Below are 25,844 nucleotides of genomic sequence, written 5' to 3'. Positions count from 1 at the left end.
TTTCATGAAATTTTCGGAGAAGATTGATTAATGCAAGGAAAATAACAGTCCACTGCAACGTTCACAAGAAGAGGAAATGGCTTTTGCCAAAACATGTTTTTTCTATGATTCAATATTGACAAAAATATTAAGATTATTAAAATTTATTTTGAAATCATACTTTTTTTTTAAGTACCAAACTTCCAGTTGAAATGTAAGAAAAAGAGCTGTTTTGTGTTTTTATTTCATTGAATTAAAATATTGTTTATATATATAAGGAACATATGCAGGACATCTTCGTTTGTAGCCGCCCTTGAAATGTTCCTGCTATTGTTGGATCAAAACTATCTGTAATCCTTATTTCGGCTTTCTTGATTTCTTAATCTTAAATTCCTTTCCGTGTAAAAGAATCTTATGAACACTTGTTGGTACGTAGTACTAAGGATAAAATTTATCAGCGATATTCGCAGTCTCAATATAGTATTCTTTCCACTTTGCTCTCTACCTGCCAAAAACAAGTTTGAAATTTCTTCACATTTACCATAAGACTTTAACATTTTTTTTAGGGGTAGATAGTGAAAAGGAATATCGAAATCTGATTCAGAATTCCAAAAAAAATATTTAAAAAATTTTAAATCATAAAACACCCTCTTTTTATCTATTAGCGAAAATCATTATTTTTACTTGACTTTTCAGATTCAAATAGCTATAAAATCTGAATTCGGACGTCTTCGGGTGTGATTATTTTTCAACTTTAATCGAAAATATCAGCAAACATTTTTTTTTTAAATCTATTTCCAAATTCTCCATCATTTTTACTTTGGGAAAAGGGTTTTAAATTTTTTAAAATCCTACTTTTTGGAAAACATGTTTTTCCGCTATTTCCCCACTGTGTCACAATCAATGTATTGGAAACCAAGTTAAGAGAACGTGTTATCTCACGAAATGGTCCAGTCGCTTGGCCGCCTCGGTCGTGAGATTTGACGCCGTGGGACTACGTCAAGTCTATGATCTATTCCAACAAGCCAGCGACGATTGTTGAACTTCGTACGAATATCGAAAGTGAAATTGCAGCAGTATCGGCCGATTTATGCTTGCAAACAGTAGGATATCGGGTTCAGCGTCTGGACTTCTGCAAGCGTGACCGCAGTGGCCATGAAAAAGAAATCGAGCTCCATACATAATGGCATCGTACTTTCATAGAAATAAAGAATTTCATTAATATTCAAAACCGTTTTTGTTTTAATAAATATGATTTAAAATCATGAAAATGAAAATAAAAATAAACCCGCGTAGGTGTTCATATATGCGTTTCGCCCCGATGTAATGGTTGGGCTCATCAGAAGATGACCATTACATATTGTCTCGACGCATATTTTCTCGAATAAATTGAGATTCCATATAATCTGAGCTACATAGAGCTACTGTGAATTATATGGCTGCTACAAGTCTTCAAAGAAGATAAATTTTAGCTATTTTTGTTGCCTTGCTATGAGACTTTTGAAGATGAAATATTTGACTGTTTCATTTAAAAAAAAAACTTTTGTATAGCTCTCATACTAAAAAAAATCCTATATGGCTAAAATAAGGTTCGTACACATTTTTGAAAACGAGATTTTAATCAAATATGACGTGACGATGTCAAATATGACAAAAAGTTAGAAAAAAAATGGGTCCCCTAATGTCATCCATCTGTCCTCGCCCCTAAAGCTCATACACAGTGTTTGGTAAAATATCGAATTTTCTCAAATGCACATACTCTCATATTGTCAATATAATATTTGATGACCAAAAACGTCAATGTATCAGTTTTTGATTAAAAAAAAACATTTTTTTTCAATATTTGGTACATCAAGAACGGGTAAAAAGTTTTTTTTTACGAAAATAAATAAATTGTGTTAATATAAAATAATTTTAAACTTCAAATTATAGGTACTATTTTTAAATAGATTCATTGGGTTCAATAGCAAGTGCGTGCGATCCAGTCTCGCATTTTATTTTTGAATATACACAACTTTCGTCTCACGTCAAAGTTTATAATATAGGTAACATTTAATTGAAGTAACTTTTGGTATCGATTGGCTCTAGACATTTTCGGAGCCAAACAAATTTGTTTCTTTTGTCTAGTAGACAATAATAGACACACAGGGACATATTCATAATCATATTGGAGACCTGGAGACCAAATTTCTTGAAATCCTTGAAATCGTTCTGTTGACTGATACTTTAGAAATGCCATGAAAGTCGCCTATTGCAACAAAATATTTACTTATTCCCATTGCAGAAAACATTACATTACCTATGCCACTTTTGCAAATATACCGAACGAAAAATCTAAGTGCTGTTCAGACTTGGAGACTTGCAGATTTTGGCAAACCAATCTTCAATATTTAGAAGGGCAAACTTAACTTAATGCATTTCAAAATCAATTAGGGTTAAGTCCTCTTACGTTTTCTTATGTCTGGTGTCATTCCAACATCCAGCAGAATTCCAACATCGTAGTCAACTAAAGGTTGCCGTTTAAAAATGGGTTCAAAGCGTCCACAAATATCATAAACTTTTTTCCCTATGCATTTTATGGTTTTTGTCTAAAGTATTTCATAACTTGAAAAATTATTTTCTTATCCTTAGAATTATTAAGTTTTAGTCATTTAAGTTGTAAAATACAAGAAAAAATACAAATCAAAACTTTTTAATAAGTCAAATTTGATATTTTAAAATAAGAGCAATTCTACTAAAATTGTAACTCTAAATTAGAGCAATTCAAATAAAATTGTAACTTTTATACACCAATTAAGTCAGTAAACTAAGGTGCGGTTGCTCGAATAGGAGTTAAAAGTAAGAAAATAGGATTTAATTTTATTTGCACTGTTGATGAATAAGTTTTTTTTTTTAATTTTCTTATGCAGGTTAATTAGCAGATATTCAATTGAGGTTAGACGACTGGTTGTTAGGTCTTATGACAGTGATAAAAAATGTTTACCAAATAATGAGGTCCAATTCATCCAGATGCATTAAATACAGTGCATCCAAGGTAATTACATTATTCTAATGAATTCAGTAAAGTTTAGCGAAATCTTTCTTTTTTCTTACTGAGTCGGGTATTCAATTTGTGCGTCCATTCAAAAACATATAATTCCACACATAATTCATTTCTTCAATTGGTAAAATATGACGACCATGACATTTCTCATAGATCTCACCAGTCGTGTAAGTTTTTTTTTTATCTATTTCTAAGTGTCTTCAAATTAAATATTCATAAACCTACCTATAATTCAATAGAGAGTAAGAATTCCAGTTCTTTTATGTAAAACAGAAACTCAACAACATTAATATTGGGATGCATTCGCATTATGCATAGATTTTAAAAATGCAAAAATCACTACAAAAGAGGGATTTTTACATAAAAGGAATTAAAAACATATTTTTACTGTTTTAGATTAATACAATCTTTGTTATATTTTCTTATTATTTATGTATTATTATGTATCATTTTCGATATTCAGTTATTTAATAAAATTGGGTTATAAACTGGTATCAAATATAAGCTATAAAATTGCAAATATGCTTTTAGGTTAAACATAATATGGTTATGGAAAAATACAGTCCTATTATCGTGCTTTGAACTTAAAGATATGCGTTTAAGTTATGAATTTCGCTTTTTAATATTTATGATTTGCACTAATTATGTGTAACCTACATTATGTAATTTTTAAATGTAAATTCTTTTTATTAAGATCAGTTAAAGTTAGTATTGTAAAATTTTTGACATTTTTTTGGTTATTTTCGCGAAATAAAGAGTTTTAATTGTAGATTTCAGATCTGTTTTCAAACATTTATATACATCTCAGTAGGTATATAAATTACTTGTCACGATGTTGTATGCGATGGACTCCTAAACTACTTAACCGATTTTAATCTAATTATAACACAATTTATGATCGCAATATTATTTTATTGCAGATCAGTTCTCTATTATTTTACAGTCACAATTATCTGTTAGCTCCAATAGTCGGAGTCCGAGACATCAGTTGGCTGGATTGAGTAAGTATTCAATACATGGCGCTATGTCAAACATCCAAGCGTTTTATTAAAGCTACAATTTAATAGCTTAACCACTATGCATCCACCAGAACTTTAGAAGATTTAAACAGCAATAATAAGCTTTTCGATGGTGCTCCTTTTCGTTTTCCTAGTGATTTCCACCAGACCTTACCTGTTAAACCTCACTCTGTTTTCGTGGATAAGATTAATACATGTTTGAAACCATAATTCTTAAGGCGAAGTGTTGGCTATTGACGATAAACATGCACATACGATTAAAAAATGATCCATTAGCACAAATATTTTCTGGAACTCCACCAAGTAATCTTCGATTAAAAATTGGTTCACCTTTTATTCTCCTAGCTAGGTTGAATCCACTTACATATTGCAACCCTTTAGAAGGTTGCAAGCCTCAAGGCTAATTGTCAATTTGTGGTTTAGATTGGGAAAATCCATGTTTTTCTCATGGGCATACGACAGGTTAAACAAAAATAATTTGCACTGATTATTGCTAAATTAATTGAAATTAAAAGTACTTATAACTCGAATAATAAATATAATTATGAGAAGATTTTGAACCCCCTTACTTATTCATTTATAAGTTTAACTGTCAAATGTTATTTACTAAAAATTTTGTAATATACTCATTTGTTACAAATTTGAATGAAAATAATAATACATTTTAAAGTTAATTCTTTTGTGCGAAAATTTTGATCAATAACTCTACTTCCCCTTCAAATCCGAAACCAGAAAATGTATATACCAGCTTTAAAGTTTTTGTTCGTAAATAATAATTTAATTGTAATTATAATGCTAGTAGAAAATCGGACATGTGCCATGCTTTTTAACAAATGGCATTTAGGTATGTTAAAAAGCATGATGGTGCCCATGCATGATGTTCTCCTACCTTACTTACTTAAGGTGGCGCTACAGTCCTGTGTGAACTAGGGCCTCACCCAACAAACTTCTCCATCTAGCTCGGTCCCTAGCTAGATGTCTCCAGTTTCGCGCTCCGAGTTGGGTGAGGTCACCTTCCACTTGTGCGCGCCACCTGATCCGCGGTCTTCCTCTACTGCGCTGTCCTGTGGGTGCGGATTCGAAGACTTTCCGGGCCGGAGCATTGGTTTCCATGCGCTCTACGTGACCCAGCCATCTTAGTCGTTGGACTTTTACTCTTCTTGCTAAGTCTACGTCGCTGTACAGCCACACGAAGAACTTTTCTCTCGAAGCGACCCAAGGTGCTTTCATCCGCTTTTGTCATGGTCCATGCTTCTGCACCGTATAGCAGGACGGGGATGATAAGGGTCTTATATAGCAACACTTTGGTCTCTCGAGAGAGGACATTACTACTCAATTGCTTTCTTAGTCCAAAGAAACAGCGGTTAGCAAGAGTTATTCTGCGTTTGATCTCAGCGATGGTGTTGTTTTCTGCGTTTACAGCGGAGCCTAGGTAGACGAAGTCCTTGACTACCTCAAAGGTACGTCTGTCGATTGTGACGTTTTGACCAAAACGTCGGTGTTGTATGTCCTTTCTAGACGACAGCATGTACTTTGTTTTGCCCTCATTAACCGTTGAACCCATTTTTGCCGCCTCTGCCTCAATACTCACAAAAGCCCCATTGACATCACGCTGAGTTCTTCCGATTATGTCAATGTCATCAGCATATGCCAGTAATTGGACAGACTTTTGAAAGATAGTGCCTCTAGTGTTGACGTGTGAGCTCTGCACTATTCTTTCAAGCACGATGTTAAAAAAATCGCATGACAGCGCATCACCTTGTCTAAAACCTTTTTTGACATCAAAAGGTTCTGTTAAGTTGTTTCCAACCTTTATGGAGCAGCGTGAATTCTCCATGGTCATCCTGCACAAACGGACGAGTTTGGCAGGGATGCCAAAACTAGACATGGCTCTATACAGCTCGTCCCTGTAGATGCTGTCATATGCGGCCTTGAAATCGATGAAAAGATGGTGGGTGTCGATTTGGTGCTCTTGAGTTTTTTCCAGGATCTGCCGTAATGTGAATATTTGATCAACTGTGGACTTTCCTGGTCTAAAACCACACTGATAAGGACCTATCAGGTTGTTGACGATGGGCTTTAGACGTTCACATATTATGGCAGAGAAGATTTTATAGGCGATGTTAAGTAGACTTATTCCTCTATAGTTGGTGCAGTTTAGAGGGTCTCCTTTTTTCAGGATCGGGCAAACAATACTGAGGTTCCATTCATCGGGCATGTTTTCTTCCGACCATATCTTACAGATAAGTTGGTGCATGCTCCTAACCAACTTATCTCCAGCTGCTTTAAAGAGCTCGGCATTCAAGCCATCTGCTCCAGCGGCTTTATTAGACTTCAACTTAGATATAGCAATCTTTACTTCGTCTAAGTCGGGAGGACGGGATTGTTGGCTTTCTTCGTCTATATCGAATGGGTCATCCTGCCTGACAGCAGAATTCAGTTCTTCATCGCCGTTATACAGTCTGCAGAAGTGGTCCTTCCATATCCTCAGCATTGACTGCGGTTCCACTATGATGTTTCCACTTTCGTCTTTGCAGCCTTCGGTTCTAGGTTTATGTACCTGTGAATTTCGTTTCACCTGTTCATAAAACTTTCGAACCTCATTCCTGCTTTTATACCTCTCAACATCTTCGACCGCACGCTTCTCATGCCCTCTCTTTTTCCTTCTGAAAAGTCGGCGTTCCTCTCGCCTCTTCTGCTCATAGAGCTCACGAGCAGCTCTCGTCCTTTTATGCAGCGCCGCTTTGCGTGCCTGTTGTTTGGCTGCATTTCCCTGCCGACATTCCTCATCAAACCAGGGGTTCCTTGTCGAATAAGGATTTGGCGACCACTTGCGATTGAACCTTCCCCCCAGCATCTCCTTGTTTTGCCATGGTTCTTGAAACCCGAAGTGCTACCTTGGCTACAACGAAAAAGTGGTCCGTGTCGATGTTAGCTCCTCGGAAGGTTCAGTCATCCATGATGCTGGAAGCGTGTCTGGCATCGATCGCACCTGGCTGACTGTAGATTGATCTGGAGAACTCCAAGTTACTTTTTGGATGAATAGGTTTAGAAAACGCGTACTGGCTTCCATGATGTTTCGTCCCGCAGCAAAATCTATAAGCCTGAATCCGTTGTCGTAATTGTTGTCGTGCAGGCTGTTTTTCTCGATTATTCCACCAAAGATGTCTTCCCTTCCTAGCTTGGCATTAAAATCGCCCAGGACTATTTTAATATCGTAGCTAGGGCACTGCTCATATGTTTTGTCTAAGAGCTCGAAGAACATATCTTTGGTGTTGTCGTCTTTCTCTTCTGTGGGGGCGTGCGCGCATATCAGGCTAATGTTGCCGAATTTAGCCTTGATGCGTATGGTCATGAGGCGCTCATTGATGCACCTATAGCTCAAGACTTCTTGCCTAAGTCTGGCTCCAATGACGAATCCGCATCCAAATAAGCGCTGTTGGTTTTCGTGGTAGCAGTCACCATAGTAAATATCGCAGTTTTTCATCCTCTTTTTGCCCGGCCCATCCCATCGTATTTCCTGGATGGCGGTGATATCTGCTTTATATCGTTCTAGGGCCTCCGCTAATTCTTCGGCCGCACGTGGTCTGTTAAGGGACCTAACATTCCACGTGCATATCCGAAGTTCGTTGTCCTTTATTCGTTTGCGTTGGTTGTCAACAGTAAATCCGTCCGTATCCGAGGCTTGTTGGTGCTTCGCAACTTTGAAAGCTTTTACGTGGCCAGGAAGTCACCCCGACGCACAACCTCCAACCTGGAGGGCCAGATCCTAAGTATAACTCCAAGGATGGGGAGCCGGATAAAACCGCTCCTTACATGCCTGGGCTCCGAATAAGTCGAAGAAGCCCTATAAGGTGTTCACTAAGTAGTTCAACCTTACTGGAACTGTAGACGCCACCGTTGATTCCATCTCGGGAATTCCTCCGCTGCCGTCTGGATAAGGAGAGGTGCCTTAGTGGAAACACCTCTCCCCACCTCTCTCGTTTGCTGCCCCCAACAACTTTCCACTGGGGTTGGAACCCAATCTCCAGTTGAGGTACTAGGCACCCGATATTCACCACGTGGAGGTGAGAGTAGGAGTTGATAGACAGAGGTTGGTTTTAAGAAATAAACCTATGGACGCTTGTGTCCTCTTGAATGCACATGTCTACCATTTGAACATCGATGTTCTCCTACCGTTCCCCTGAAATAGTTTACAACAATGTTTTATGACAAAAAAAAGTTAGCCACAGCAACGCATGGCTGGGTTAACTAGTATACAAGTAAAGAGACTTTACTTATTCGTGAAATAACTTAACAAAGATATACGAGTACTTTAAATTTATAAGCCTTTTATCATGATTTCTATTTATACCCATACAGATTCACCCCTACGGGAATATTTTATTGAAGTTATTTTTGAAAATGCAACTATTTTTAAAATGCTGGTATAAAGGAAGTACCATGTATAACAGCAGTTTCTTTCAAATTAAATGAGAATTTAGACACTGAAAAATAATATGCCAACACTTTGAAAACGATTAACCACAAAATTATCAAAAAGATAGCTGGACTTCAAACCCTGAAGAAAAAAACTACTTGAACTACGTTGTATTCCATAATTAATTAAGGAAAAAATTAATTCTGTTAGTTAAATTGCATTCTTTGAAAACAAACTAATCTCTAATTTCATTGTTGGCTAAAAGCACCTTGAGCGCAAGACTATTTAAGGTGATAACAACACAAGACAGGAGGACAGAGGAGAAGTAACAACAGACAGAAAGATCACATGACAAAAAAAAAACTGAGGCTGTTCTAGTTTTTAAATAGTTTTTAAGTAGTTTTAAGTAGTTTTAAGTAATTTTGAGTAGTATTATTGATTTTGGTTAGTTTTAAGTAGCTTAAGTATTATAATCTTGGGTTCGATCCCTGCCTATGCCATCTAAAGTTTTTTCACGGGTACTGCCTCTTGCGAGGAATTGACAAATTCTCCAAGAGTAACTCTTGTCATGAAAAAGTGCTTTCTCAAGATTAGCCGTTCGGATTCGGCATATAAACTGTAGGTCCCCTCCATTCCTGACAACACTACTCGCACACAAAAATGGTTGAGAGTTGTAATACACTAGGCCCTAGTTCTCAACGGACTGTAGCGCCACCCAATTTTTTTTTTTTTTACAAGTATTATAATTTACTTTATTTTATTATAATTTAATTATAATGGGTTTCGGTTTTCTTTTCTTATTTAGTTTTAAGTTTTATATAAAATAAAAAACAAAGATAAAGATACCAATTTTTTTTAATGTATACATTTTCTTGTTTTAAGATTAAGTTCTCGTAATTTGGCATTAAAAGTGTTCTCAGGCCGAAAAGCAGCAGTTATGAGATAATGGATTAACTTAGAGCACCAGCATAAGGCCAGTAAGATATTTTTTAAGTTTTTGAAATGTACGCTAGTTTTTTTAAGAATTTTTGTCTTAAGACAGTTTTAAGATATTGTTAAAAAAAATAAAAAGAGGCTGCGACCCACACTGATAACTTCCCATCCCGTCTGTCAATTTGTCTTGCTTAAAAGTTTGTCTAAATGTACTCGTATCAATTTTTACCAAATTTGCGTACTATTTTGTATGAAAGAAACGATATTTCTGTGAAATAAAATAAGTTTGAAGCCAATATTTTTCATTTTTGAAAAGCTTATTGATTCGAAAGTAAATTTTTACCAAGTTTTAGTATGTTTTTTTTTTAGAGTTTTATTTTTTGTAAAAAAACAGTCAATTCGATTTTTTTCTACATTTTTCAGAATGTTAAAAACAATATTTCTTACAAGATAAAATAATTTTGCAGCCTATATTTCAAGTTTTTGAAAAGATATTTGAATCGATATTCAATTTTTTTCAACTTTGAGTAATGTTTTTTTAGATTTTTATTTTTTATAAAAAAAACTGTCAATTCGATTTTTCTAAAAATTTTATCAGATGTCAAAAACATTATTCTTCGTTGCACAAAATTGTTTTGGAGATGAAATCGTGTTTGAGTGGAAACATTTTGTAGGTGACAAATTTTTTTTCAGTTTTTTTTTGATTTATAAAAAAACCGTTAAATGATTTTTTTTTTTTCAAAAAATATACTTCTTTGATATCACATTTAAATATATTATATAAAATTTAATTCAAGTCTTTAGCGTTTTTGGTTCGTAAGATATTTAGAATTAACCAAAATTTTCACCTTTTTTCCAAACTGCTATGGTAAAAAAACCACCCACGCAATTTTCGTGAGAGCTCTTTCTGCATCTTTTTGCCTTATTATCTGTATAACAAAATTTATTTGAAATCGATATCTCTTCTGGTTCTTGAGCTATGGACAACTAAAAAAACGTCGCGAACCTACGGACGTACGAACGTACGTACACACGCACGCACAGGCATTTTTCTAAAAATCTTTTATTTCGACTCTAGGGACCTTGAAACGAACGTCGAGAAATGTCAAAATTTTCAATTTAAAAAAAAAGATGAACATTTTGGTTAAACCTAAAAATCTCACGAACCAGCAACGCTAGAGACTTGAGTCAAATTTTATATTATGTAACGTTATACCTACCAAACAAGATTTTTTGTAAAAAAAATTCCAATCAAGGGTTTTTTGTATAAATCAAAAAGAAAAACTGAAAACAAATATTTGTGAACTTAAAAATCATAAGAATAAAAAATAATTTCATCTGCAATATAGTTTTGTGCAACAAAAAATAATGTTTTCAACATCTGATAACATTTTGAGAAAAATCGAATAGACATTTTTTTTACAGAATAAAAACTCAAAATAAATTCTTAAACTTGTTAAAACTTTACTTTCGCCTCAAATATTTTTCAAAAGTTTGATATGTTCCCAACTAATTTTATTTCATTTAACATTTGGTAAAATGTCAAGAAAAATCAAATTGACAGTTTTTTAACAAAAAATTATAACTTTAAAGACAACAGTACTACAATTTTGTAAAAATTTACTTTCAAAAATTAAAAATATTGGCTTCAAACTAATTTTATTTCACAGAAATTATTGTTTTTGAAAATAAATAATTTTTTTATTAAAATCCAACTGTCAGTTTTACCATAAAAAAATAAAATCTCCGAAAATAGTACTTATGCAAATTAGGTAAAAAACTGATGTTCGCGGTTCTATATATCTCGTGAACAATAGAAAATATTGACTTCAATTTAGTTTAATTCATCCAATTTGTACCTATTTGTTTTTATAAGAAATAAACACTTTTAAGAAATGCTACTAAAGTTGCTAAAAATTTGTTTTCGATTAAAACCGATTAAAAACTCGTTAACAAAAAAAGATTTTGAAATCAAACTATGCCTTTATATGCAAAATATTTTTGGTAAATTGTTAAGAATAGTTCATCTGACAACTTTTTTAACAAAGCACGAACAACTTAAAACTTTTAAGCAAAACAAATAGATCTTAAAATATATTTGAACAATAAGAGAAAAAAAAAAACAAATAAGAACCAAGCGCCCATATTATAAACAATTACTGTTTCCAAGAAAAATGTAATTGATCATCAAATTCAAACACCAGACCAAAAAAAAAACAATGACTAAACAAATACTATTGTGTATTCTTCGTACCTAGTTTAATTTTGTTTAAATTTGCCGGTAACTATATACACAACAAATATTATACAAGTCATTTAAAATAAAAGAAATTTATGCAAACACAAACCCGTTTACTTTTTGTTGAATATCTGAGTGATTCTTTTAGCTATTAAATCTTCAAATAAAAACCATGTCTTTGCCGCTGAAGCTGTTGCTCGCCGTCAAAACATACTTAAAATTCATCATCAATTGGCTTCAAAAAGTTAAAGTGATGTGCCCCTCTAAAAGTTTTGGTATACAACATTTGCTTTGTTTACAACAGTAGAGGACTTCTAGAGAAGTAAGTTTAAAATTATTATGCCAATCGATAAGCCAGTTACTAAGATCGTTGGTAAAAAATTTGTTTGGAAAAACTTAGGAAAAATATGCACTGAGCCGTTCCATTGTTATTTCTGAAACTTTGACACTACCAGTGATCTGCTGTTACTGTGTTGTGAAAAAATCATCAAGTACAATACTCCTATTATGTACTTGTCCAATAATATGCTCTTTAATCTCGCTAGGAGACGAGTTTTTTTCAGAACTGAATGCTCCAAAGAAGTGTTCAATTAAAAGCCATAAAACTTCAACCACCAATACCTCGAAAACAATAAATCGTAGTAGTATGGTTCTGCGGGTTTTTTCGTAGGGGGATACATTTTGTATAAAATACTTTTCAAAGTTTTTGTGAGAGTCTTTCTATTTTCGAGATAAGAGACGAAAAACGAAAGTTGTATGAGAAAAAAATGAGTTTATGGACCGTACTATCTCGTTAGTGACAGTAAAGGATAAACTGCAAGTAACACTTTTTTGAGCGTTCAAAAACAAATAGTCACCCAAAAAACGCAGATATCACTACTTTTCTAACTCTTCTTTATAGAATTGGTCATTCAATAGACCACTGGGCAAACGTGGTACCTTTTTAACGCAATTGTGTGTTCCAGCATTTTCTTTAAACCTAATCCACCTCTGTCTTTTTTTTTTTAATTTTATTGATGCGGTCTATTTACCTTGTTAGTTTATTTAAAGTCCAGTTTTGTTTTTGTTTGATCTATCTGATCTGATTTCTGATTAATCTCGAAAATCCATCTACATTCCGTCTACACCTATAAAAGCTTTGAATTTTTTGAGGACAATTCAGTTTTAATCTTCCACCTCCAGCGCGAATATCAATACCTTGTTAAAATGAAATTCTTAATTGTTTTTGCTCTGATCGCTATTGTTTCTGTTGTTAGCGTAAGTTTGAATCAAATCTATCTCTATATTTTTGATGACGTTTTAATGGTGTGTATTATATTTAATTTAGGCAGCTGATGCTGATGTCAAAGAACAAAATCAACGTGTTGAGGAGCACGTAACAAAATGCCGCAGTAAACACCCAATAAAAGATGAACAACTTGCTCTATTGAAGGATGGAAAAGTTACAGAGGGTAGTGATGATGAAAGATGTTTTGTCAATTGTTTCATGGAAGAATCTGGAATAATGGTTGATGGTAAAATCCAAAAAGAAAAGGCTATTAAGGCATTTTCTGTAAGGATAGGCGAAGAAAAGGCAATTGAAGCCTTTGAGAAGTGTCAAAGTGAGGTTGGAAGTGCAAAGTGTGAAACTGCTTTGAAAATGCACAACTGTTTCCATGCCCAAGGTGTCTACTAGTTTATTTTCTTAAATAAGAGATTAATATAATTTTATGAATAAAATTATTTAAAAGCCTTTTATATGAATGTGTTTGAATTAATATGTGGAAAAATTTAATTTTACTTAATTTATGGATAAAAAGGCTGGACAAATGTTGTTCTCGAAACATAAGATCCACTAGCTCGAACGGTACCAATGGATCACTGTGCAGTGTAATTCAAGGAATAATTATTTGTGTATTAATGGAGAATACCAGGGGACTATATTTTTTGTATTTGAAGCTAAGTATTCTTGACAATTGGTATGATCCAGTTGCAGCTTCTATCTTTTCTGAAAAACTTATTAAATTGATTGATTTGCTTTCCGGTTTTTGGTAAGCCCACTACATAAATTCTATTATTTAAAAAAAAATTATACTGCTTCAGCAAAACTTTTATTTTAATTTGTAAATTGATGTCAACAACGAAAAAAACTCTTTGCTAAAAGAAAAAATCATATAATTCAAAATATCTTAATTAATAACTACATAAAAAGATTTTGTCTCTAAAACAATTGTGTGCAAGGAAACATAGCGTTTTTAACATATGGTATGATTTTGAGAAAAATAAAATTGATTTTTTTTTATAAAAAATAAAAACCTAATTAAAGAAATTAAAAAAGTTGTGTAAAAATTGATTTTCGACTCAAATATCTTTTTAAAACTGTGAGATATTGGCTTTTTACTGGTTTCATCATTTAAAAAATATTGTTGTCAACATTATACTGCTTCAGCAAAACTTTTATTTTAATTTGTAAATTGATGTCAACAACGAAAAAAACTCTTTGCTAAAAGAAAAAATCATATAATTCAAAATATCTTAATTAATAACTACATAAAAAGATTTTGTCTCTAAAACAATTGTGTGCAAGGAAACATAGCGTTTTTAACATATGGTATGATTTTGAGAAAAATAAAATTGATTTTTTTTTATAAAAAATAAAAACCTAATTAAAGAAATTAAAAAAGTTGTGTAAAAATTGATTTTCGACTCAAATATCTTTTTAAAACTGTGAGATATTGGCTTTTTACTGGTTTCATCATTTAAAAAATATTGTTGTCAACATTTAGTAAAATTTTGTGAAAAAAACTAATTCACAGTTTTCTTACAATAAAAAAATAAAAACCTAACAAAAAAAACAATACTAAAATTTTGTAAAAATTTACTTTCGACTCAAACAGCTTTTCAAAAAATTAAAAATATTGTTTTCAAACATTTTTTTTATTACACAGAAAATCTTGTTTTCGATATTCAGTAGTTTTTTTTATAAGAACCCAACAATCCGTTTTTTCATAAAAAAATGAAATCTACAAGAAAAAGTACTCAAATTGGGTAAAAATTGATGTTCGGTTCTTCATATCTCTCAAATTAATTTCATTCATCCAATTTGTAAAAATTTAAGAAATGCTACTAAAATTGGTAAAAACTTGTTTTCGACTAAAAATTATTTAACAAAACTAGATTTTTAACCTAAACTATTTCTTTATATGAAAAATATTGTTGGTAATTTTAAAATTTTCAAGAATAATTTAACTGACAACTTTCTTAACCTTTCACGAAAACCTACAAACTTTTAAGCAAGCCAAATCGACAGACGGAATATGAAGTTATCAGTGTGGATCGCATCCCAGACTTTTTTTTGGTAACGAAAGCGGTTCCCGTTAACTGTTCCACCCCTAAGCAATGGACCATGATATTACCTGTATGTAAAAAAAATCTAATCAAATTAATGGAATTGAATAATGTATATTAATATAAACTGTTCCATCTGTGTCTATAACCACCATTTATTCTAACTTATCGATAACCCAGTTGTTTACCCCATTTATTTTGCAATTATTATTGATGAGGTCAAAATAAACAGGTTTGATAAGGCATATCAGACATCTCGAACATCAAACTTTTATATAGCTTTACTTTAAATAAATAAAACTTTCCAGCCATCCATAGCACATATATAATCTATTTGATGAATTTAATAATAAATTTGCATTTAAAACTCAGCTGTTTTATTTTAATTAGTTCTAAAGGCCAATTATTGGTTTTGCTAACAAAAATCGTTTATGGAACACTTTTAAAATGTTATTACCAAGGTATCTATCGTTTGTATTTCTACACGTTTGTAGCTCATATCATCTCAGCTTTTGCTTTAATTAAAAACATTAACAGTTATTATTCGTGAGCATTTATAATTTAAACTATACTTTGAGATTGGTTCTAATATTATAGCCTAAGACTACAAAAGCACGTATTTACATTTTTTTTAAAATCAAATCAATCTAACCTTTATAGTATTTGAGACATTTCTTGGGATTTAATTACGTAACCATGAGCACATTCTTTGGATTAATTAGACTAATATATAAAGGCGGCTTTATTGTGAAGAATGAATTATTCTTATCAAATCTGAAAACAGTAAAGAAAGCTTTCTTACTTTTTAAAAAGGAGGATAAAATAACATGACTATTTTAATTATTTTGCATTAATTACTCCGATATTACCAAATGTAATTGCAAGTTTTATTTGCATAAAATGCATTATTTATTTCGAAAGGAAAAATTATAAAAATGCAACCCCATCTAAATCCATTAATACAGGCTGAGGAAGTCCATCTTAAAGAACTACTCGTAAACGCAAATGAAGATCATATCAAAATTATTGCTGAATGTCGGAAAACATTCAAAATCACTGATGAGGAATTTATCAAGTTGAAGTACGATCAAATAATAGAAACAAATGAAGATATTAAGTGTTTGGCTGATTGTTTCATGGAAAAACTTGGTATTCTTAACAATGGAATATTGCAGCCGAATGAAGCTCCTAAAATTTTCAACAATAAAGTTTGTGAAGAAAATGTGTGTTTGAGAAAATGTTAAACTGCATTCAAATTGCATAATTGCTTCCTAAGGAACAAAGGCTATTAAACTCTTATAATAATGTTCTAAGGTTTTTGATTTCGTAGACCATTTTGCAAAAGCCATGAAATATAGCCACAATTCATTGAAAATAAACAACACACATTTCTAATTCTAGACCCAGCAAATCATATATATGAAACTAGAAGCACTACATATAGGGTCATTCATTTTCCAGTTTAGAAAGTAAAATAAAGCTCATAACATATGCAAGGGATACATTTATAATCGATGGAAGTATGAAAAACAATACCATACCATATTAGAGAAATCCTAGTTGGACGACCTCTCAAAAGCTCTCAGCATGCTTATCTTAAGGGCAAATCTACGGAGACTGCCCTCCATGAGGTAGTGCGTACTGTAGAACAAACAAACCATTATAAAGAATTTACTCTTGTTACCTTCGTAGACATAGAAGGTGCTTTTAACAACGTCCCTACAGAATCCATAGAAGAATCGCTCGTTAAGTTCGGTGTAGAAGACTTCATTCGAGAATGGATTATTTCCATGCTCAGTGGTAGGAAGATTCGAGCCTCTCTAGGCAATACAATCGCAACAAAACACGTGAGTAGGGGTGTTCTTTCGCCTCTTCTATAGCTTCTGGTCATGGATACAATTCTCGTTAAATTAGAGAGATGTGGAGTGAAGGTGGTAGCCTACGCGGATGATTTTGTGCTATTCGTGTCAGGAACGTACACCTCTGTGATTAGTGAAATCACGGAGTCAGCTTTAAAGAAATTTAGCAACTGGGCCACGAGTTGTGGACTAGATGTTACCCAAAGTAAAACTGAACTGTTGCTCTTTACCACCAAAACTAAAGTACCGCCCTTCACGCTACCTCGACTCAACGGTCAAATTCTATCATTGTCTTCCAGTGCAAAATATTTGGGAGTTATACTCGACCCTAAACTAAACTGAAAACTAAATATTGAAGGCCTGTGTTGCCTTTTACGCCTGCAGCTAAACTTTCGGCAAAAAGTGGGGACTTCAGTCGAAGATGATTTTATGGACGTACACAGCCGTAGTACGCCCTATCTTAACATATGGTTCGATTGTGTGGTGGCCTGCTCTTAGCAAAGCCTATAATATTAGTAAGCTAAAGAAGGTTCAGAGAACAGCTTGCGTGGGCACCACAGGGGCCATGCGTACTTGACCAACGGACGCCTTAAACGTTATTTTGGATCTTCTACCAATCGACCTTTTTATTAAATACATAATTTCCTGCAGCTCTATTAGGCTGAAGGAATCACATAGCTGGTTGTCAAAACCTTATGGTCACAGCAACACTACGAAATTTTTTCCCTCAGATATTATCTCGGTAGACACTGACTACTGCACTCCTACTTTGAACCTTAGTAAGGGTTTTAAGGTTATTTTCCCATCGAGAGAAGATTGGGAGGATGACATCGTGTCGATAGGTTTCGACACAACCATCTTTACTGACGGCTCAAAGATGGAGTGCGGAGTTGGTTCTGGGATCTTTTCTGAGTCCCTAAATGTAGCCAAATCCTTTAGGCTTCCTGACTTTGCTAGCGTTTTTCAGGCTGAACTGCTGGCAATAAGGGAGGCATGTAAGATACTTAAACAAAACCCAAATCAAAACCGAATTGTGGCTATCTTTACAGACAGTCAGGCAGCTGTCAAAGCCAATAACTTGGCCATATCTTCATCTAAATTGGTCCAGCAATGTCGCGATGAGCTTGCGAACCTGAATATTAACCTCGGTGTCACCCTGATCTGGATTCCGGGCCGTGGTATCGTGGCAAATGAACGGGCTGACGAGCTAGCCAGGCAAGGATCGGCCCTTCATAGCTCACTTGCGTAAATGGTTAACATTCCTCTTGGTGCTATGAAGGGTAAAATCTTTTCTATCTACCAAACTGAATCAAACCGAAGGTGGAGCCATTTACCCAACTGCATTATATCTAGGAAGATATTGCCCACCTATAACAAAACCCGTACAAACGATCTTCTATGCAGGCCAAGGCAAGACATAGCCAGGATTGTTGCGGTTTGTACCGGACATTGGCCTATTGGAGTTCATGCAGAGAAGTTGGGTATCTCTTACAATACCTTTTGCCGTAGCTTTAGTGACCAAAGAGAAAGTGAAACCATAATCCATTTCCTCTGCAAATGTCCTGCTTTGGCAAATACCAGAATGAAATGCTTTGGAAAAGCATTCTTTCAAGAACTCGATTCAAGAGTTATCTGAGACAAAGATTAGAGACCTAATCTTTTTTCTCAATGCGACAAAATGGCTCTAACATAATCGCTATGAAGCTTCTCTATCAATCTATCCCTTTCAATCAAGCGCACTACAGCGCTAATTGGATCTCAGGCTAGGTTGCCTTGAGATCGCCATTTCTACCTACCTACCTATGAAAAACAATATCATTTATAGTTTTGGGTAGATCCCCAGCATGACAGAAGCCCAGATAGTGCAAGTTTTTGGAAAGCAGTCATGCATGTTATCAAATTTGTAAATACAATTTTATATCACTGACGTATGTACACATCTGTAATTTCTTATTAATAATCTCATAAGATTATTCTTCGATTTTAATTGAGTTATTACAAGTTACTATCTTTTGCATTAAAAAGCCAATGTGAGAGAAAAAATAACAATGAATTATTAATTTCAATTTGTTACTCGAACTCTCAAGCTTATTTTTAGGTAAGAACAACGTTGAATAATAAATTAAAATGAAGTTTCCTTTAATTGTTGCATTTATTGCTCTGATGGTGATTTCTATTGTGATTGTAAGTTTTTATAAAAGTAAATTAGTTTTACAATTAAAATTTAATAATTTTTTACTTTTATAAGGCTGATCATGATTATCCAAATGAAACAACAAAAGAAGAACTTGACAAAAAGGCAGCCGAATGTCGGAGTAAATTCAAAGTTACTGATGAAGATTACAAGAAAATGTTAGTTGAGTTTGCAGAACCAAGTGAAACAATGAAATTTTTGTCTAATTGTTTATTGGAAGTCGTAGGTATCCTTAAAAACGGAATTCTTCAGCCAGATATAGCTATAGAAGTATTCAAAAGTGGATATCGTGAAGAAAAAGCTATAAGGATTGTGGAAGCATGTCGTAATGAAGTGGGAATAGGAAAATGCGGAACTGCAAATAAGTTGGATATGTGTTTTCTTAATAACCAATACCTTAAATCATAATTCATATCTCATACATAAGAAATGAATTAAATATTGAAAATAATTGTAAGGAGTTTTGAATTCAGTGAGTTTTAAAGGATAATTAGAGCCATATCTGTATAATTCAAAATGTGTCTAAGGTCTTGTAAAAACTTTATGCTACCAAATTATTTATTTTACAACTACTTCATCATCTAATTCTCTTCGTCTCTGGGCGTTTAAACATCAGTTGACACACTAGGCAGCTAGCATTTAGAGTGTCTTGGGAAGCAACCTGGAAAAAGTCAAAATTTAATTTTTGGTTTTTCAACAAATGCCTTAGTATGCCTCCAAAATTATTTTGTCTATCGAAATATAACGTTTTTGACGCTTGGTAACATTTTTCGAAAAATCAAATTGATGTTTTTTTAGGCATAAATTTAGAAAAATGGCAATAACTTTTTGTTTTTTAGTTTTAAAGTTAAAATAAATTTTGTAATTATGTCACTGTACTTTTATAATGACGATAATTCTGTGAAAAATCAAATACAAATTTCGGTACTTCACCATAATTCTAAGGAAAATTGGACTATAGCTGATAATCTCATCATCCTTAAAACTTCTGAAAAAGTTAATTAAATTTGAAGTGAAATTTAGAGTTCTATTTAAGAACGAAGTTCTAAAGTTTTTTGAGATACTAAACGGTGATTTTTTAAGAGCTTGAAAACTTTAAAAAAAAAAAAACGCATAAAATTTGCAAAATCTCATCGATTCTTTATTTGAAACGTTAGATTGGTCCATGACATTTACTTTTTGAAGATAATTTCATTTAAATGTTGACCGCGGCTGCTTCTTAGGTGGTCCATTCGGAAAGTCCAATTTTGGGTAACTTTTTCGAGCATTTCGGAATAGCCCGAATTTCTTCGCAAATGTTGTCTTCCAAAGCTGGAATAGTTGCTGGCTTATTTGGGTAGACTTTAGACTTGACGTAGCCCCACAAAAAATAATCTAAAGGCGTCTAATCGCATGATCTTGGTGGCCAACTTACCGGTCCATTCCTTGAGATGAATTGTTCTCTGAAGTTTTCCCTCAAATTGGCCATAGAATCGCGAGCTGTTTGGCATTTAGCGCCATCTTGTTGAAACCACATGTCAACCAAGTTCAGTTCTTCCATTTTTGGCAACAAAAAGTTTGTTAGCATTGAACGATAGCGATCGCCATTCACCGTAACGTTGCGTCCAACAGCATCTTTGAACAAATACTGTCCAATGATTCCACCAGCGTACAAACCACACCAAACAGTGCATTTTTCGGGATGCATGGGCAGTTCTTGAAAGCCTTCTGGTTGCTCTTCACTCCAAATGCGGCAATTTTGCTTATTTACGTAGCCATTCAACCAGAAATGAGCCTCATCGCTGAACAAAATTTGTCGATAAAAAAGCGGATTTTCTGCCAACTTTTCGAGGGCCCATTCACTGAAAATTCGACGTTGTGGCAGATCGTTCGGCTTCAGTTCTGTCACGAGCTGTATTTTATACGGTTTTACACCAAGATCTTTGCGTAAAATCTTCCATGTGGTCGAATACCACAAACCCAATTGCTGCGAACGGCGACGAATCGACATTTCACGGTCTTCAGCAACACTCTCAGAAACAGACGCAATATTCTCTTCTGTACGCACTGTACGCATTCGTGTGGTTGGTTTAATGCCCAATAAAGTAAACTGAGTGCGAAACTTGGTCACAATCGCATTAATTGTTTGCTCACTTGGTTGATTATGTAGACCATAAATCGGACGTAAAGCGCGAAACACATTTCGAACCGAACACTGATTTTGGTAATAAAATTCAATGATTTGCAAGCGTTGCTCGTTAATAAGTCTATTCATGATGAAATGTCAAAGCATACTGAGCATCTTTCTCTTTGACACCATGTCTGAAATCCCGCGTGATCTGTCAAATACTTATGCATGAAAATCCTAACCTCAAAAAAATCACCCTTTACATACAAAATAAAACAGACAAAATTTACTTTGAACATATTGACGGACGTAACTGGACTTCATTTTAACCTCCTCTAAAATGTGTTGATATACTCCTAAAAAAAAGAGTCTGGGATGCGACACACACTGATAACTTCCTATACCGTCTGTCGATTTGTCTTGCTTAAAAGTTTGTAGGTTTTCATGTTACGTTAAAAAACTTGTCAGTTGAATTATTCTTACAAAATTTAAAATAATCAACAATATTTTTCATATCGAAAAATAGTTAAGTTTAAAAATTTTGTTTTTTATATAGATTTTTAGTCGAGAATAAATTTTTACCAATTTTAGTAGCATTTTCTAATTTTTTACAAATTAGATGCATGAAATTAATATAAGAGATATCAAGAACAGAACATCAATTTTTACCAAATTTGCGTACTATTTCTTGTAGCTTTTATTTTTTTATGAAAAAAAGGACTGTTGGATTTAAAAAAAAAAACTACTGAATATCGAAAACAATATTTTTTGTGAAATTAATAATGTTTGAAGACACTATTTTTAATTTTTGAAAAACTTATTGAGTCGAAAGTAAATTTTTACCAAGTTTTGGTATTGATTGTTTTTGGTTTTTATTTTTTGTAAAAAAACTGCAGATTCGATTTATTTCAAAATTTTACTGAATTTTGACCACAAATTTTTTTAATAGATAAAAGTAGTTTTGAAAAGATAATTGAGTCGAAATTCAACTTTTACCAACTTTGAGTACTGTTTTTTTTTTATTTCTTATAAAAAGAAATGTCTATTTGATTTTTTTCAAAATTTTAATCATTTTTTGTTCGTAAAATTTTCGAGGTGCTATGGTATAAAAACCACCCACGCAATTTTCTTGAGAGCCCTTTTTGCATCTTTTTGCATAACTATCTGTATAACAAAATTTGTTTAAAGTGGGCATGAGTTATGGTTCTTGAGTTATGGACAACGAAGAAACGTCGCGAACGTACGGACGTACAAACGCACGCACAGACATCTTTATAAAAATCTTTTATTTCACTCTAGGGACCTTGAAACGTCGAGAAATGTCAACATTTTCAATTTGACAAGTCAGACCCATTAAATTAAAATTAAATTAAAATGGTCAAAAAAATAGCAAGCAAAATTTGTACAAATCGGTGTTCTGTTCTCTATATCTCGTGAATAAAAGAAATTGGCTTCAAATAATTTTCATTCATCCAATCTGTTTTTGTTTATATTAGAAATAAAAATTGTCAATAAATGCTTCTAAATTTAGTAAACATTGGTTTTAGGCTATGCAAAATATTGTTAATAATTTGAAGTAAATCTTTTAAAAAAATCTAACTCACAACTTAAAAAAAACATGAAAACCTCCAAAACCAACAAAAAATCGGAAGTTATCAGTGTGGGTCGCACACCAGATTCTTTTTTTTCACTTCTATTTGCACTCAATCATTTGTAAAAATTTCTATTCAATCAAAAACGCACATATTTTTTGGAATTTTGTTTTATAACATTTTTTAAACAATTATTAGTATAGGTACTTAAACTTTAAACAAATCAAATACCGCAAATTCACGACTTTAGCCTAGTAGGCTTTATTTTTGTACAAGCACTTGTGCAATTTGTATGCAGTTTCACAATTTGTCGAACCTTGTTCACCATGACATGTTTCCAAAATGGTCTTAGCCTTTTCTTCACCAACTTTTTTGGATATAATTGCAGTAGCAACATCATGTTGAAGTTTTCCATCCTTAATCATGCCAGCAGATTCCATGAAGCAATTGACGAAACATTGCATATCCTCGTTTGGCTTAGCAACCTCATCATGGCGCAATTTGGTGTATTCTTCATCGGTCATTTTGAATTTCTGACGGCATTCGGCAATGATTTTATTATGTTCCTCATCATCTTCTTTGGGTATTTCGGCCTTTATTTGAATAGAGTTTGAAATTATTATTGAAATCTATCGACTTTTTTTTTATTTATTGAGGAAACTTACATTAACAGCAGCAAAAACAGCAATGAATGCAAGAACTATTAATAATTTCATTTTAATGTTTTAAGAATATATTTTTACGTTACGAGATTATAAGCTTAAAGAACTTCTTTATAGCTGGGGTTTAGATTCGAACTGAATTTGTTCTTAAGAATTGACTGCGGCTTATATACCCTCTTGAATAGCGAATACCAGTATTAATATGAATATGGCAATGTATAGTAAATAATTACTATTAATTAATTAATTAATTCAAAACAAAACACAAACAATGAACAAAGTAAGAATGCAAATAGAAAAATATTATAAGAGATAAATAACGAAGAAGGTCTGAAGTAATTTTTTTTTCTGAACTATAAGTAACATAAATCATGTTTTTTAAGGAATGGTAATTAATTAAATGCGTTTCCCACATTAGGGTGATTCTTATTTCGATTTTGATATTTTTTTGAATAATCATGATAGCCTTTAAAAAACTGTTAAATTTTGAATAAAAAGTCTCAGAATACTAATCGAAACTGTAACCATTTATCGATTTAATTAGACAAGTCACTAATTTATATAATAACGAACAATATCAAGAGGTAGAATCTGTTAACTTAACAGTGATAGATACTTTCCATCTCTTTTAAGATGATCAACCCAACTCAATTTATTAGGGTAATATAGACAAAGAGTTATTTAAATAATGTTTGGCTTGATGAAACAAAATAAAATAAATTGGATGCCATGCGATAATTTTTATAACTTTTTTTTAAAATGACTTATCGTAAGCTTTTCGTCAAAAAAAAGATAAGCTAGGAAATGATGCAGCACTTGTGATTATGACAGCTTGTGACGGTCACTTTTCCTCTAAATGTCATCTTTATTTCTTTCATTCTATTGTTGAGACCGATGAAACTTTCAAAAATCTCTGAACTTTTGATACTCACATATATTTGTATACTTCTAATATATTGTGCTTTTTTAATGTCAAACATCTTAGAAGTTTTTAGAGCATTAGGTTTATGCATTTCTCTGCAAAATTTTATAATTATCTTATCTTAGTCTAGAAATGTTCGTGGAAGTCTATGGAAGTTTTAAAAGGCGAGAAAAAATCGAATAATATCCGGGACAACCCTAAAAACAGCTTTTTTCTACTTCCCATACAAACGTTTTCTAGAGTTAATTTGAACTTTATTGCTATTTAATAAAGTTCATATTAATTTATAATCACTCACTGTTGTCTTAGCAATTTAGGTGTGTTCCTAACGTCAAAGAGTCAATTTGCAATTTATTACCGCTGCATAAAGTTGAAATTCATCATATCTATTAAAATAGTTTTCGCGTGCGCTTTGGAGGATCTAATGTCGCGTTCCGAAAATAAACAAAAGTGAATCCCGAACGCGACAAAAATTTTATAAACTATTAGAAGAATTGATTTCCAATTAATTTGGTAGGCTTCGCGAAACTTAATTTCAGCTAACTTCAGTTGTAACTGTATCAGACTATTTTTTTAAGTTTGATAAACCTTAAGCTATGTCACAAATTAAGTATCTGAACACAACCAAAACATTTGACATTATATTTGACAACCAACTGATATGTCAATCATTCTGTCGCACTTCAGAACACCGAGATTTATGACTTAAAGGTAAACTCTAAAAAAATAACAACAAAATCAGGACACGGGAAAAAGTATTACGATCATGGTTACTATAGAAAGGTATAAACAGGGATAAGTTAAATAAAGTCCAACGTTCAGCCTGCCTATGTATAAGCGGATCGCTTCGCACGACCCCGTCTGCAGCACTGGACACCTTGCTCTACCTTACACCTCTTGACATATTTAGCAAACAAATAGCTGCAAGCTCGGCTATTCGCCTCAATGCTTTGTCACAGTGGACTAACAACAACATTGGCCACTCCGAAATTCTAAGGTACTTAGAATCAATTCCAAAGCACACAGACTACACCATCCCCCAACTACAATTCGACAGGAATTTCCAGATTTCTATAACTACCAGATCTTTTTGGGAGGATAGGACATTCTTGGAGGATGAGTCAATCCACTTTTACACAGATGGCTCAAAAACCAAAGAAGGGGTTGGTGGTGGTGTGTACTCTGAACGACTGAAATTAAGTCTCTCATTCCGCCTTCCCAATCATTGTAGCGTGTTCCAGGCGGAACTTTTGGCGATTAAGGAAGTCTTGTCTTGGCTCAAAGAAAACGTGATATCAACATCTGATATCCGTATTTTCTCCGACAGCCAGGCCGCTATCAAATCTCTGGACTCTATCTCTACGAACTCTATAACAGTCCATAACTGTCGAGCATCTCTAATGGAGATGGCGCAACAGTTTAATATTCACCTTTGCTGGGTGCCGGGCCACAGAGACATTCCAGGTAACTGTAAGGCAGATGAACTCGCCAGGAACGGTACAGTACAGCCCATCCTTTTGGCAAGTACTGGCATAACAATCGCTACTT

General features: G+C 33.3%; 3 protein-coding genes across 4 annotated transcripts; 2 read left to right on the top strand and 1 right to left on the bottom strand.

Annotated features, from left to right (window-relative positions):
* Positions 1-12,733: 12,733 nt before the first annotated feature.
* On the top strand, positions 12,734-13,370 carry LOC129939064 (general odorant-binding protein 56a-like). Its single transcript, XM_056046931.1, has 2 exons — positions 12,734-12,890; positions 12,961-13,370. Exons 1-2 carry the CDS (start codon positions 12,840-12,842, stop codon positions 13,306-13,308), a joined length of 399 nt encoding a protein of 132 aa, XP_055902906.1. The 5' UTR covers positions 12,734-12,839; the 3' UTR covers positions 13,309-13,370.
* Positions 13,371-18,648: 5,278 nt separating this feature from the next.
* LOC129939818 (general odorant-binding protein 56d-like) lies at positions 18,649-19,464 on the top strand. 2 transcript variants are annotated; one of them, XM_056047980.1, is made up of 3 exons: positions 18,649-18,849; positions 18,918-19,003; positions 19,068-19,464. In XM_056047980.1, exons 2-3 carry the CDS (start codon positions 18,947-18,949, stop codon positions 19,419-19,421), a joined length of 411 nt encoding a protein of 136 aa, XP_055903955.1. In that variant the 5' UTR covers positions 18,649-18,849; positions 18,918-18,946; the 3' UTR covers positions 19,422-19,464. The 2 variants fall into 2 exon arrangements, with proteins under 2 accessions (XP_055903955.1, XP_055903954.1); XM_056047979.1 differs by lacking the exon at positions 18,649-18,849 and having other exon boundaries at positions 18,856-19,003.
* Positions 19,465-22,864: 3,400 nt separating this feature from the next.
* Positions 22,865-23,536, bottom strand: LOC129941135 (general odorant-binding protein 56a-like). The gene is made up of 2 exons (XM_056049692.1): positions 23,378-23,536; positions 22,865-23,305 (listed from the first exon to the last, which is right to left on the bottom strand). The coding sequence occupies exons 1-2, from the start codon at positions 23,426-23,428 to the stop codon at positions 22,964-22,966; spliced, it is 393 nt and encodes a 130-aa protein (XP_055905667.1). The 5' UTR covers positions 23,429-23,536; the 3' UTR covers positions 22,865-22,963.
* Between the last annotated feature and the right edge of the window lie 2,308 nt (positions 23,537-25,844).

This window comes from Eupeodes corollae, chromosome 1 (assembly GCF_945859685.1).
Source record: "Eupeodes corollae chromosome 1, idEupCoro1.1, whole genome shotgun sequence".
In the NCBI taxonomy this organism is placed as follows: domain Eukaryota; kingdom Metazoa; phylum Arthropoda; class Insecta; order Diptera; family Syrphidae; genus Eupeodes; species Eupeodes corollae.
The sequence above is the reverse complement of the archived record's forward strand: the minus strand, read 5'-3'. Positions and strand labels throughout refer to the sequence as shown.

Bases quoted from the DNA above. Each gene is read 5' to 3' on its own strand.
- LOC129939818 (XM_056047980.1), top strand. From the start codon at position 18,947: ATGAAGTTTCCTTTAATTGTTGCATTTATTGCTCTGATGGTGATTTCT. The intron at 19,004-19,067 runs GTAAGTTTTTAT...TACTTTTATAAG, and splicing joins TGGTGATTTCTATTGTGATT to GCTGATCATGATTATCCAAA.
- LOC129939064 (XM_056046931.1), top strand. From the start codon at position 12,840: ATGAAATTCTTAATTGTTTTTGCTCTGATCGCTATTGTTTCTGTTGTT. The intron at 12,891-12,960 runs GTAAGTTTGAAT...TATTTAATTTAG, and splicing joins CTATTGTTTCTGTTGTTAGC to GCAGCTGATGCTGATGTCAA.
- LOC129941135 (XM_056049692.1), bottom strand. From the start codon at position 23,428: ATGAAATTATTAATAGTTCTTGCATTCATTGCTGTTTTTGCTGCTGTT. The intron at 23,306-23,377 runs GTAAGTTTCCTC...ATTCAAATAAAG, and splicing joins CTGTTTTTGCTGCTGTTAAT to GCCGAAATACCCAAAGAAGA.